The 14475-nt window shown below is 45.6% G+C and overlaps 1 protein-coding gene across 1 annotated transcript in view; it reads left to right on the top strand.

Annotated features, from left to right (window-relative positions):
- The window catches only part of LOC135884110 (vertebrate ancient opsin-like), a 165153-nt gene extending 151497 nt beyond the window's left edge, over positions 1-13656 (top strand). The window contains exon 4 of the mRNA XM_065411403.1: positions 13393-13656. Within this exon, the coding sequence (XP_065267475.1) occupies positions 13393-13656 (264 nt within the window). The remainder of the gene's footprint in view (positions 1-13392) is intronic.
- The last annotated feature ends 819 nt before the right edge of the window (positions 13657-14475 follow it).

Raw genomic sequence — 14475 nt, 5'->3', positions numbered from 1 at the left:
GAACAGCCCAGAGACCTTCCCCTCTGGGAGAACCCACAGTCCAGGTCAATTGGGAGGTTTGGGGGGAACCTTCCTTATTCTCACCAAAGGACCTTCCTCCTGGTGTCTGATAACGCTTGTGCTCCTCAGTCCTCCAGCAGCACACCCTCTCACTCTCAGCTCCTTGCGCCTCTTGCTCCCAGCTCCTCACACTCTCACCACAAACTGAAGTGAGCTCCTTTTAAAACCCAGGTGCCCTGATTAGCCTGCCTTAATTGATTCTAGCAGCTTCTTCTTAATTGGCTCCAGGTGTCCTAATTAGCCTGCCTGCCTTAACTGGTTCTAGAAGGTTCCTGGAGGTTCCTGATTTCTCTAGTGCAGCCCCTGCTTTGGTCACTCCGGGAACAGAAAACTACTCATCCAGTGACCAGTATATTTGCCCTCTACCAGACTCCTGTACCCACTGGTCTGGGTCTGTCACATATCCCTCCCCCCTGCTCAACGCCAAGGGGTTGGGCAGCTTGGGACGCCAGACAGTGCACACGTGACAAGCCATCGGCGTTGCCATGACAGCTCCCTGCTCTGTGTTGCACAGGGAACTGGAAAGGTTGGAGGGATAAGAACCATCTGGTCACCCTTGTGTTCTTCTCCTTGTTCTGCTGCATCCATTGAAGTGGGGCACGGTCGGTCACGAGGACAAATCTGCGCCCGAGCAGGTAGTAGCGCAATGTTTCCATGGCCCATTTTACAGCGAGGCATTCTCTCTCCACCACTGCATATTTTTGTTCCCTTGGTATAGAATTGGGTGTTCCTCCTCCCCGACCATCTGTGATAGAACGGCCCCCAACCCTACTTCCGATGCATCCGTCTGCAGGATAAACTCCTTGGTGAAATCAGGGGCTATCAGTATGGGGTTATTGCAGAGGGCAGTCCGTAGGTCTGTGAATGCTTGCTCTGCTGCGTCAGACCATCTCACCAGATCAGGTCCACGGGCTTTCACTAGGGCTGTCAGGGGGCTTGCCCTTGTGGCAAAGTGGGGGATAAATCGTCGGTAATACCCCACCACACCTAGGAATGCCCGGACTTGTTTCTTGTGACTTGGTCGGGGCCAATTTTGGATGGCCTCTAACTTGTTCACTTGGGGTTTTACCAGATCTTTTCCCACAATGTAGCCAAAATATTTGGCCTCTGTAAACCCTACAGCGCACTTGGCAGGGTTTGCTGTAAGGCCAGCTCACCTGAAGGTATCGAGGACTGCCTCCACCTTCTCCAGGTGGGTTTCCCAGTCTGGGGTATGAATGACCACATCGTCCAAGTAGGCAGCAGCATAACTGTTATGCGGGCGTAATAGCTTGTCCATGATGCGCTGGAAGGTAGCTGGGGCTCCATGTAGTCCAAAAGGGAGGACAGTATATTGAAAAAGACCCTCTGGTGTAGAGAACGCAGTCTTTTCCTTTGCGTCTTCTGCAAGGGGAATCTGCCAGTACCCCTTTGTCAAATCTATGGTAGTCAAGTACCGGGCATTACCCAGACGGTCCACTAGCTCATCTATGCGAGGTATGGGGTACGTGTCGAACTGGGATACTTCGTTTAGTCGCCGGAAGTCGTTGCAAAAATCTTGTGGTGCCATCAGGTTTGGGCACCAGCACGATTGGGCTGGACCACTGAATGTGGGATTCTTCGATGATCCCCAACTCCAGCATTTTTTTTACTTCTGCTTTTATTTCCTCCCTTTTTGCCGCTGGCACCCGATAGGGCCTCATTGTTACTCTGGCCCCAGGGTTCGTGACGATGTGGTGATATGTCTCGGTTGTTCGACCCGGTTTTGTGGAGAACACATCTTGGTTCCGGAAGATCATCTCAGACACCTCATTCTTCTGGTCTGGTGTTAAATCGGGAGACACTCTCACCTGTTTGGAAGGCTTGTTTTCCTGGGTTAGGTCTTTTTGGACCATTGTGCATGCCTCTTGTGCATGCCAGGGTTTCAGAAGGTTAACGTGATAAATCTGTTCTTGTTTTCTGCATCCTGGCTGCCGCACCTTGTAGGTTACTTCCCCCACGGGTTCAACCACCTCATAGGGCCCCTGCCATTGGGCCAGAAGCTTGCTTTCTGCCGTGTGTACCAACACCATAACCCGATCCCCTGGTTGGAACTGTCGCACTTTTGCCTGGCGATTGTAATGCGTTCGCTGGGCCTCCTGTGCCTTCTCCAAATGTTCCCGTACAATAGGGGTAACCCGGGCTATCCGGTCTCGCATCTACATTACATGCTCTATTATATTTCTCCCCTCATTGGGTTCCTCTTCCCAGATCTCTTTGGCGATATCTAGTATGCCATGGGGGTGACGCCCGTATAATAACTCGAAGGGGGAAAACCCAGTTGAGGCCTGTGGTACCTCCCAGATAGCGAACATAAGGTAGGGTAGTAGGGTGTCCCAATCCTTCCCATCCCGACTTACCACCTTCCTTATCATAGCCTTGAGGGTTCGGTTAAACCTTTCTACCAACCCATCAGTCTGTGGATGGTAGACCGAAGTTCTCAGGGTATGTATATGGAGCTGCGTACAGAGGTCCTTCATTAGCTTCGACATAAATGGGGTTCCTTGGTCGGTTAATATCTCCTTCGGTAGCCCCATTTGGGCAAAGATCCCCACCAGCTCTTTGGCTATAGTTTTAGAGTCCGTGTTCCGCAGGGGGACGGCTTCTGGGTAGCGAGTAGCATAGTCCAAAACAACAAGTATATATTGGTGGCCCCGAGCCGTCTTCTCCAGGGGTCCCACTAGGTCCATGGCTATTCACTCGAAGGGGACCTCTATGATGGGAAGGGGTACTAAAGGTGCCCTCAAGTGGGGACAGGGACTGTGCAGCTGACACTCCGGGCAGGAGGCACAGTACCTCCGCACTTCTTCATGTACTCCGGGCCAGAAGAACCGTCGTAGGACTCGTGCCAGGGTCTTCTCTACCCCCAAATGCCCCCCAAAAAGATGACTATGAGCAAGACTTAATACAGCGTTCTGGTGTTTTTGAGGTACTAGGATCTGCTGTACCTTCTGCCCCTGTACTGCTGCAACCCGGTATAAGAGATCCTTCTTCATTATGAAATAGGGTCCTGGTCCCTGGGTTTTCCCTTCCACAGGGACCCCATCTATTTCAGTCACCTCCTTCCTAATGTTGTCATACCTTGGGTCTTCTGCCTGGTCCCGTCCAAAATTTCCTCTCCCGGGGCTAATCTGCCCAAGATCTAGGGGCCCAGTCTCTGTTGCCTCTACTGGTTCAGAAGCATTAGGGTGGGGGTCAGACTCAGGTGCTTCTCCCTCCTGCGTGGCCTCCTTTTCAGCTGCGCGGGTCCGCCTACCTACAAGAGCGACCCTCTGGCTTTGGGTCAGTATTCGGGTTCCCAAGGCCTTAGCTGCCCTTCTTTCCCTTTTTGTCTTTCTACCCTGTCTGGGAGTGGAGAACAAATCTGGGGATATTTCAGAGAAGATTGGGTGTTTACAGTCTGCTGTGGATGCCTCACCAATTTTAGGGTCCCCATCTTTCTCCAATCCCCCTACTGGGAGTAAGTTTCCAAACCCTGGGAAGTCCCTCCCTATGAGCACCGGGTATGGGAGTTTAGGGACTACACCTGCTGCTACCTCAGTAGTGTTCCCTTGGATCTCGATTTTTACTGGGATGGTGGAGTAGTAACTAACTGTCCCATGGACACATGTTATCCCCATATGTTTAGCCTGCAGCAGCTGACTACGCTTCACGAGCTTCCCTGAGATAAGCCTGATAGCACTCCCCGAATCAACCAGTGCCGTGGTCCCTACCCCATTTAGTTTCACTGGTCTGGTATACATATGTGGGGTTAGTGAGACCCCCACAAGGTGGATTAGGGAGCATGGATCTGCCCAGTTCCCCAGGTTACACTGCATAGGCTCCTCAGCATTGGGACACTGTGCAGCTATGTGTCCCCACTCCCCACAGGCGTAACATCTGTATGGAGCCCTAGGCGTTCCCCGGTCTCTTGGTTTGGGCAGTCTAACATCACAATCCTCTTCTCCCTCAGTGCTCCGACTCTTTGTGGCCTTTAATGGGCCTTCAGCCTCTCTCTTTTTCCACCTGGGCCCTCCTGGTGGCCCAGTCACCCGAGCTTTCGGGCTTGGTGCTGCTAGTTTAACCCGGGATGCCTCTTCCTTAACTGGTCGGGTCAGCTCCCTTGCTGTCCTTCGCCTCTCTACCAGGGCGACAACCTCATCATAGGTGGAGGGTTAGTTCTGGCTTACCAAGGCACGAAGGTCTGGTGGTAGTCCCCTCATGTATCGGTCGATGACCAGAACCGCTAGTATCTCTTCCGGACTCCGGGACTCTGTTTGCAACCACTTTCGTGCGAGATGGACGAGGTCATACAATTGGGACTGCGGGGTTTTGTCTTCCTGGTACCTCCAACCGTGATACTGCTGGGCCCGCACTGCTGTCGTTACCCCAGATCTGGCCAGGATCTCTGCTTTCAGCTGCGGGTAGTCTGCTGCAGCCTCTTCAGGCAGATCATGGTAGGCCTTCTGGGCCTCCCCACACAGGAATGGGGCAAGGATGCCAGACCACTGATCTCGAGGCCAGGCCTCCCGTAGGGCTATCCTCTCAAAGGCCAGAAGGTATGCCTCTACATCATCCTCCCGTGTCATTTTCTGCAGCCAATGGCTGGCCCGTATGAGCCATGTCCCATCATGGCCGCGATTCAGCTCTGTAAGGGACTTTACCTAGTTTACCAGTTTCCGCAACATAGCTCGGTCTTGAGCAGCCTGGTCCATCTGCAGGTGATTAGTCTCTTGCTGCAGCCGCACTGCCTCCTGTTGGGCGGCTGCCTGGACATGGGTAGCCTCCTGCTGGGCCACCGTAGCTTGTATCAGTGCCCGCACTACGTCTTCCATTGTGGTGAAAAAAAATAAACCCTCTCCCTTTTTTGTTTTGTTTTTTGTTTTTGTTTAAATCACCCTCCTTCTTCCGCCGCGCTGTGCACCCCAAGATCCCACTGCTAACACCAGTGTGACAAAGTTCTTCCTCTATCTTGGTGGGTCCTGCGCTTATTGGCGGATTTTCTTGCCTCAGAGATTCACCATGTGGGTTGTGGAACAGCCCAGAGACCTTCCCCTCTGGGAGAACCCACAGTCCAGGTCAATTGGGAGGTTTGGGGGGAACCCGGGCCCACACTCTACTCCGGGTTCCAGCCCAGGGCCCTGTGGACTGCAGCTGTCTATAGTGCCTCCTGTAACAGCTGCATGACAGCTACAACTCCCTGGGCTACTTCCCCATGGCCTCCTCCAAACACCTTCCTTATTCTCACCACAGGACCTTCCTCCTGGTGTCTGATAACGCTTGTGCTCCTCAGTCCTCCAGCAGCACACCCTCTCACTCTCAGCTCCTTGCGCCTCTTGCTCCCAGCTCCTCACACTCTCACCACAAACTGAAGTGAGCTCCTTTTAAAACCCAGGTGCCCTGATTAGCCTGCCTTAATTGATTCTAGCAGCTTCTTCTTAATTGGCTCCAGGTGTCCTAATTAGCCTGCCTGCCTTAACTGGTTCTAGCAGGTTCCTGGAGGTTCCTGATTACTCTAGTGCAGCCCCTGCTCTGGTCACTCAGGGAACAGAAAACTACTCATCCAGTGACCAATATATTTGCCCTCTACCAGACTCCTGTACCCCACTGGTCTGGGTCTGTCACAATACATTCTTAATACCAACTTTAAGTGAGTCCAGCATCTCCATAAAAGTGCTCATTTGTTGTTCCCTTAGCATCTCATTTGGCATTGTACATTGGCTTGTGTAGCACCAAACTGTATTATGGAGCACTATTTAGTGCCCAATCCTGCAAGCCCTTATTTACATGGGAAAGGATTGACTGCATGTACAAATAAGGGTTGTCAATTAACTCAGACAATGACTCTTTCAGTCAAATAAAAACTTGTATTTGTGAATAATGTATCATTCAGATGCATTCATTATGCCCTTTTATGTGCATCTGAAAAATGTGTGATCTGGCTGTGCATATCTGAATTAAGAGCTGAATGCAAAAGTTGGAACAAAAGCTCCAAACATTTCCATCAGTGAGTAGTTCCATTGTTACCAATGAAGCTATTCCAGTTTACACCAGCTGAGGGTTAACCATTCATTACAGCTTCTACTGATCATTTATTAACCTCTTATAAAGTATTTATAAATATACCCTTAATATCAAGTGTGTCCCAGATTGTAAGAGATCCACAAGTACAACCACAATAGATGTAAAGGCTTCTGGTTCTTAAGTGCAAAAGGTGCACCTGAGTTGCACTCTAGAATGCTCATTTGCAAATTAAATTAGGGCTTTTTCCTATGGAAACAGTTACACTTATAAACAGTACATCAGCAGTTAAGATGTCCTTTGAAAGTCTCTTTCTGCTCCTGCTTCTATCTAAATCAATGGCCAAACACCCAGTCGTAAAAGGGAGCAGGATTGGGCTCAACTTCAAACATAAGTCTCTTTCCGCTGATTGTGTGCCATTCTCTGGGGGATGGGGAAGCATGGCACAGAAAGGAGCTGTTTAGTGTTAGGTTTAATTGTATACAATGTACTTTGTTCCCTGTTTGAGGATTAATTGTACTTTTTCCTGAGAGTGAGAAGAGACTGACATAGTCCTCCACCTCAAGTGGGTTGAATCCAAGCAGCCACCCTGTATTCAAAAATCCATTTTGATAATGACCTTGGAGTGCCTGCATTGTGAAAACTCTTCAAAGGAGCATTTAACGACCGCATATTATTCAACAACATTAGCGAGCCTCCTTTTGCCTTTGTAGATTACAGTGATCTACATTTGATGTATTTGCAATAATTAGGTAATAAAGAACTGGAGACAACTTAGGACACTATAAAGCAAACATTTTCTAAGAAGTGGTTTCCGTTATTACACTCTGTCACAATTCCTGCAGCAAGGCCAACACACTACAATAGAGGATTCAGTTCCCTTTGCCATAACTATCACGGCAAAGATTTAGAATTCGTTTTCTCACCTCACCATACAGTAAATGGGCAACTGTCAAAGGGGAAGTAGATCCTCGTCTGGGTCACTGAATCGACTATTTGTCAGGGCTCCAGCTAGTCCTAATTATGAAAGATGTAGCCACATATTGCCTGTCTTGTGAAATTTGCTTCCTTCCCAGAGCTCTAGCCAAGATCGTAGGGAAGAACCTTAAGTTTATATTTAAGTGTCACTAGCATAACTATGTCAGTAAGGGGTGTTATTTTTTGACAACAGAGCTATGCCAGTCAAAGCCATAGTGAAGATGCAGTTGTACCTGTATAAGGCACTTCATGACACTATAGCTTATTTTGCTGAACTGGAATAAGCTAAACTGCCTGTACTAGGGGGTTGATGCTTTTGCTTACAAAGCCTTAGATTTGGGTCACATTTTTGAGCCTATTTTTGCATCCTTACAGGCATGGATTTGTTAGTTATTAAAGAAAGCAGAGACACTGCTCTCCTGTGACTCAAGCAGCTGGCACCCTAAGCAGGGCCTTGGTTTGAGCTTGGCTCAGATCCTGGGACTCATTTCTAGCCAGGGTTTGGGGGAAACACTGCATGTCTGCCCCTCTACGGGAATAAGAATGGCCTTGGACATTTTCATGAAGTCGTATTTATTAGTCCAATTTCTTTCCCCTAGTTACTGATCTTAATTTTGCACACCTGTGTGTGCATGGCCTGTTTCTGAAGGGTGTGCTGACATGCCTTAAACTGTCCCTTATAAACACCTGTTAAAGAGAAGCTTCCCCTAAACATTTGTACAAATATAAGCGTAGCTTATATGCCTCTTTCCAGAAAGACAGAGGGGGTGCAAGCTTATTCAAATCCACTCAGTAGAAATTCAGTAGAATGTACAAAGATATTATTTCACTATTCACCAAGCGGTCATCTTGCCCCGTTGTCCTGTTTTCCTAGTTCCTGCCCCATTGTCATCTACTTTTCATTATTATTTGAGAAATTCAAAGATAAAAGGCTGCAAAGGTGTCACTCTGATGTAACTGGTCTTTTCAGCAGAAAAGGAATTGGAGTGTTTCTGGTATTGACAAAATCTTAGATTGAAAATACCATCCTTATTCAAGAGAAATCCATTGGGGGCAGCTTTTCAGGGACTCTCAGATTCATGAAGTGTGATAGTTACATAGGAACACATGGTAGGAATTGCAATGCCAGAACACATGTCCATCTAGTCCCATGTCCTGTCTCCGACTGTGGCCAGAACCAGCTGCTTCAGGGGAAGATCCAAGAAACCCGCAAAATGGACAACTATGGAATAACCTGCCCATAAGGAAAGTTTCTTCCTACGCCCAGTCAGTTAGTGATTAGCTCATGCTCTGAAGCATGAGGGTTTCCTCTCTTAAACCCCATTATCCATCTAATCTAACTGGGGATGTTTTATAATCCACATAAATCTCTAATCCTTTTCTGAACCCTGCTAAACTCTTGGCCTCAATAGCAGTTTGAGGCACTGAGCTCCACAGGTCAGTGCCTAGAATAATACAAATGTACCTTTTTAAAATTGTGTTGCTTTTCAAGGCCATTGAATGTCTCTGAACCCTTTCTAGTTCTGCTGTAACTTTAAGACAGTGTCCTGAACTGTATACATTATTCCCAATGAGGGTATGCCATCAGTTCCAAGAATGGCATTAAATATTTTCAGTACCAAGTTCTGCCCCTAGACTTATGCACCCACAACTCTATTTATCGTCTGCATTGAACAGGCTGTCACTGACCTATCCACAGTGACATCTGTGCCTCCACCACGCCCGCCCGCCCTCCCCCTCCCCAGTGGTCATAGTTATTTAGAATCCAGCAGTGTGCATGAGTAGTTCAAAGAATTCCATTCTATGTGCATTTGTCAGAGATGACTTTTTCAACACTAGCATAATACCCGATCACCCAGCTTTGACAACTCCCCGTGAAGTTTCTCAAACCCAGCTCTAGTTGCAGTAAGAAGTGATTGCGACTTCTGCAAGTTTTGCTACCTCATTGTTCATCCCCCTTTTCAGATTAAATAATACACTGCTACCTCGATATAACACAACCCGATATAACACGAATTCGGATATAACGCAGTAAAGCAGTGCTCAGGGTGGGGGGAGGGCTGCACACTCTGGTGGATCAAAGCAAGTTCAATATAATGCGGTTTCACCTATAACGCGGTAAGATTTTTTGGCTTATATCAAGGTAGAGGTATACTGGGACAAGTGCAGAACCTATGTGGCACCCCACTATTAACCTTTAGTCCTGCTGAAAGTTGCACATTTATTTCTACTCTGTTTTCTCTGAGCTAATTTCTAATCCATTACAGTATTTTGCCTCTCACCTCATGTCTAGTTCGTTTCTTGAAAAGTCTCATCGGGGACTTATAGCAGGAGATTTTCAAAAGACACTGAAGGCAGCTAAGCACCCAATTTCTATTGACTTTCAAAGGGAGTTCGGTGCCTAAGTCGCTTGGAAAAATCTCCCTCGTTAATTATATTAGTTGGTTCTCCTTTGTCTATGATTTTGCTGTCATGTTTAAAGAAGTGTAGTAGGTTAGAAGGCATGCTTTTCTTTTACTTAAGGAAAAAAATCACACCATGGTTATCTCCATGTGATCATTTCAATCAATGTATCCAAAACTGAAGTAGACTTACTGCTCTGTAATTCCTAGAATGACTTCTAAGACCTTTTAAAACGCATAACTATGGTATTTTCTCCTGTCCAGTGCTCTGGTACAGTAGTTGATTTTTAATGATGGATTGCACATTCTCTTAGATGCTCAGCCACTTCATTCTTAAAATTCCTTTGAAACTCTTGGATGTACAGTGGAAATACTAAGAGATTCACTCCATTTTAAAGGGCTTTTTATTTGTATCCCCATAGCACCTAGGAGTCATGGATGAGGACTCCCTAGTGCTAGACACTGTACAAACAGAGCAAAATGTGGTCCCTATCCTATAGATCTTACAGTACAAGTAGAAGACAAAAACCATACTCCCTATACTTGATGGAGAATGCTGCAGAAGCCAGTAATACCTCTAAAACAGAAGGAATTGGCGCCACTATATATTGATCCTGGTGACTTGTTGCTCTTTAATTCATCAATTTGTTTCACCACCTCCTCTTTTGACACCTTAATCTCTGACAGTGCTTCATCTACTAGCTGAAAATTGTAAGCATCTCCCCATTATCCTCTGCAGTGGAGACTAATACAAAGAAGTCATTTAGCTTCTCTAACATCCTTAAACTCCTCAGTTATTCCCTTTATTCACCACAGATTCTTGCACTAGCTTCAAGGTGGAGGACTTGTAGTCATAACAGCTGAAAATACATGATTTAATTTGAATAAGTTACAAGAAGTCTTAAGAACCAGAGTGGAGAGGTTAATTGTGAAAATCTAGAGATGACAGTTAAAGTTTCTGTCACAGAGTCCATCCCCACCAAGACACTCTCAAATGGCTGACCAGGTGCAACATGTGCATCCAAACTCAGTTTCCCCTTCTTCAGTCCCCAGAGCCAACTGAGTTGCCCCTCCTTTTCTCACCCACAAGACCAGCAGCCATCTCACCCACCCAGGAAAGGAAAGCAGTTCTTCTCACAGTCTAACAGGACCTCTGTTTTCTGGCATCGTTATTAATGTGTGCCTCAACTCCCAGGTCCCTCAAACTGAAACAGTTCACAAACCCTAAAGTTAAAGAGGCAGCAGTTCACCAAGTTTGTTGTCCCTGTGCCTATCCTGACACACACACACCTCTCCAGGTCATCTAGTTACCTAAGGCAACAATCCCTACTACATGACTCCTGCAACCGTTCTTCAGGGCCTCCACCCCATTGACCAGTCTCCAAATTTTTTACAACTCTTCCACTGCAACTGTCACCTCAGGGCTCCTGCAGTGTTCCATTCCCCAGGCCTCCTTACCCCTACTGAGCTCCTCCAGAATCATCCTCTGCCCCTAGCTGAAACAGATGTTCCCCTTTACCGAAGAGCTGACTCATAAGACTTCCAGTTGGTGGAGTTCCCCAGCTCCAGTCAGTCCTGACCCACCAACTCTATCCAGTTCTTCCTCTGGGCCAGATCTTCTTCCCTGCCAAGAGGCTCCGAACTTGTGCTCTCTCAGGGGAAATCAAGAAAAGCTCATACAGCTTGCTCCAGAAAACCCTTACCTAACACAGCCTAGGTTTTCAGACACCAGGTGCCTTCTATCAGGCAGCTAATTAGTCACAGGTGAACTGGACCAACTCTCAAATGGGCCAACCACCCTGTGACAGTTGTAATGCACCATTCAATCCTGTTCCCCACTGTAGGGGTGGGGTGGGAATGGGGGAAGGAGAAGAAGACAACAATAGGAAATATTCCTTGTATGCAGTGAAGCAATTGAGAGTTTTTCAGTGCAGGTAAGAGTAATTTAATATTTCAGAACTCACCATCTCTAGTTTATAGGGAGCAGACTTTAAAGCACTATTAGTAGAGATTGCTTTAAAAACTATGGAGAAGTCCAGCATTGGGAGCTGACCTCTGTAATGCAGCACAAAACCATTTTGATGAAAAATGGCTCTTTTGACCAACTGAAAATTCTCCAACAAAATTTTTCTGTTGGTTGAAACTGACTTTAAAAAATCCCATTCAAATGATCGTTTTTCAACAATCTGGTGATATGTTTTGAGTAATCATTTGTTTAATTAATAGGTACTAATGGCCTTAACTCTCACTTCATAGACAAATTCTAATCTCCAGTGCATTCCATTTATTGCTGAACATCTAAAAAAAACACTGCATAACAGATGCTTGACTCACAAAAAGTCTGTCTGGAAGGCTTAACTCCAGTAAACTACCAAATTTCCTTTTTATTCCCCCAATAAGATTCAATTAGGTAGACAATCTTGCTCTGATGTTCAGTTAATTGAAGCTCCACCATATTTTCAATAAACCAGCCACAGGCTAGTACGATTGATTTGCCAATATCATTAGCAGGTTCTGGCAGCCTTTTAGATCATGGTTGAATTAATGCATTTTGCCTATGATTACATAGTCATTATAATAAAGCCTACTAAGCTATTAGCCATGAGTTCTCCCATCTGAGAAATACAGCTCTTTAGTCAGGAGTGGATGAAATGAATTAGGTTGTAATAGGCAGATATGCAGTACAGAAATTCCTACATGCCTTTAGATTATTACACTGCACAAGCCTACTGGAGTTAACTATCTCACTCAACATGATCACGCTTCCTCAGACTTGTAATTAAATAGATGGGGAACATTTCTGAAAAAAATGAAGGCTTTTACAGCTAACAAAACCTTAATGGGACAATAGGACATTGTAATTTAAAGGTCTTTGTGACGTAAAACAATAAAATCTTCTGTATAGTCAGCATAGTACTGAGTTGTAGTAATCTCTTTCGGTACTTCAACCCCTCAACTGCAGCAACTCCAGCCTTGACACCCCTTTCCACGTACTCCCTGCACCTTTTCCCATGCATGTGTGTGAAGCATGTATGACATGATGACCTCTTGAGGTCCCTTTCAGCCTTCGTTTCTATGATTCTGTGCTGGCCAAGCCACTTCCCTCTTCTTATTTAAACTCCTCCTTGTAAATCACTTCTGCTGTTTGTCAACAAAGAAAATAGTGAACTATGCAAAATATCAGTTATATTTAATAAAAACCCATTGTGTGCAAACTCCATATCAAAGTCATGGCATGATCTTGGTCTTATCTTTGTTCCTCCCTTGCCTCCTACCATGTTTCTCACCCTCTTGTTGCATTACTTCTGAAACTAAATTGGAAGCTCTTTGAGTAGGGACTCTATCTTTCTATAAATAACTAAGAGCCTAGAACACTACAGAGCTCTGGAAGAGAGGATAATCTGAACAATCTAGCTGTGCACATAGATGGCCTATGTTAAGCGTGTTCTTTACTTGCTTCCCTTATCCACCCTCTTCTGATCCTTCATATTGCTTGTTATACTCACTACTGCATCATGGCTTAGTTGACCCAACAACATCTTGCACACAACCAATGGTTCACTTGTGCAGAACCCATCACGTCTGGGGGTTCTGTATGGGCACAGCAGTCCACCTACATGCTGGGATTGGTGCCCTAGCTTGTAAACTGTTCAAGGCAATAAATGGTTTTATACAATCCCTAGCATAATAGAGTCCTGATCTCAGCTGGGGCCTCTGATGGCTACTGTAAAAACAACAACAACAACAACAACAACAAGTTGAATGGCAACATGATACAATTAACCACCCATGGTGTTTTGCATTATTGTTCTAGGAAATTAAGTGCTGTACCCAAAGGAGGACCTGGGAGTACCATTGGGTGAAATGTTTCACACAGAATAGGATGGTGTGAGTAAATAAGATTCTCACTCATTGTTTATGTTTTGTGTCTTAGTTTTACAGGTGCTTTTGTGCACTTCTGAAATGTGATAAAACATCTGCTACCACCAGCAACAAGTTTTCTTCAAAGTCCACCCGAGTGTGCCGCACTACACCAAGGGTACAGGACAACAACTTCACATTTGTTGCTGCATCTGCAGGACCGCCATCCTTGGAACGGCAGGAGGCCACCATTAGCTTGCAGAATCCAGAGCCAACCATGGACAATGGCCCAAGCGCAAAACGAGAAGTGCTGCTTGTAGCTCACTATAGCGCTTAATCAATGCAAACACTGACTTATACTATGTGATTTGGGGGGTGTTGGTGGACAGGAGAAACAACTGTCAACTGGTTTTGTGAGTTTGCCTACCACTTAAAGTGATGTATGTTCAATCCACCAACAAGCTGTTGCTGTCATTCCTGAAGATCCTGGTAAATGGAATTTCAGACCCTTTGGGTTTTTTAAAATTAATTAAAAGAAGGGTCTCCTCTTAAAAAGTGTGTGGGTAAGTTAAAAAACCCACAACACAAACACATTCTAAAGATTTTCCTTATGCTAGAAAGAGGTCTGACGCCTCTTATTATACCCATTGCAAATGTCAGGTGTTCCATCCTGGAATTTGTCAGGATATTTCATCACTGAATAGAAGCCCAGCAAATGAGTAACTTATACTCCACTGGCATGCAACATCAGCAGTATCCCAGAGCATGTCCTTTGCTCAAATTATGTAAGTACGTGCTTTGGATTATACGTATCTTAAACTCACTTAACTCTTCAGTACAAGCCTGCATACGTTATAATAAAATTTTAATATCTTGAGCCACTCAGAAATTAAGCTATACATATTGGACGTTTGCCAAAGGTTAATTCTTGCTAGATAAACTATTCAAAAACAATACTTATTTTTAGGATTCTTGAAGGATTCTGATTTTGGGAGAAGAGGGGAAGTGAAGCTATAGTTTTTGTGGGGATATATGGTAGAGATCTATTCATTTGCTTAAGTAAACGAGGCAGCAAAGAGATCTATCTTGCCTCTCTCCAGAGCCATGGATCTATAAATAAATTCAAAATAATGTAACTGAGCATGAGTTCAGAGAA

The sequence above is a fragment of the Emys orbicularis genome, chromosome 9, assembly GCF_028017835.1.
Source record: "Emys orbicularis isolate rEmyOrb1 chromosome 9, rEmyOrb1.hap1, whole genome shotgun sequence".
NCBI classification, from domain to species: domain Eukaryota; kingdom Metazoa; phylum Chordata; order Testudines; family Emydidae; genus Emys; species Emys orbicularis.
The sequence above is the reverse complement of the archived record's forward strand: the minus strand, read 5'-3'. Positions and strand labels throughout refer to the sequence as shown.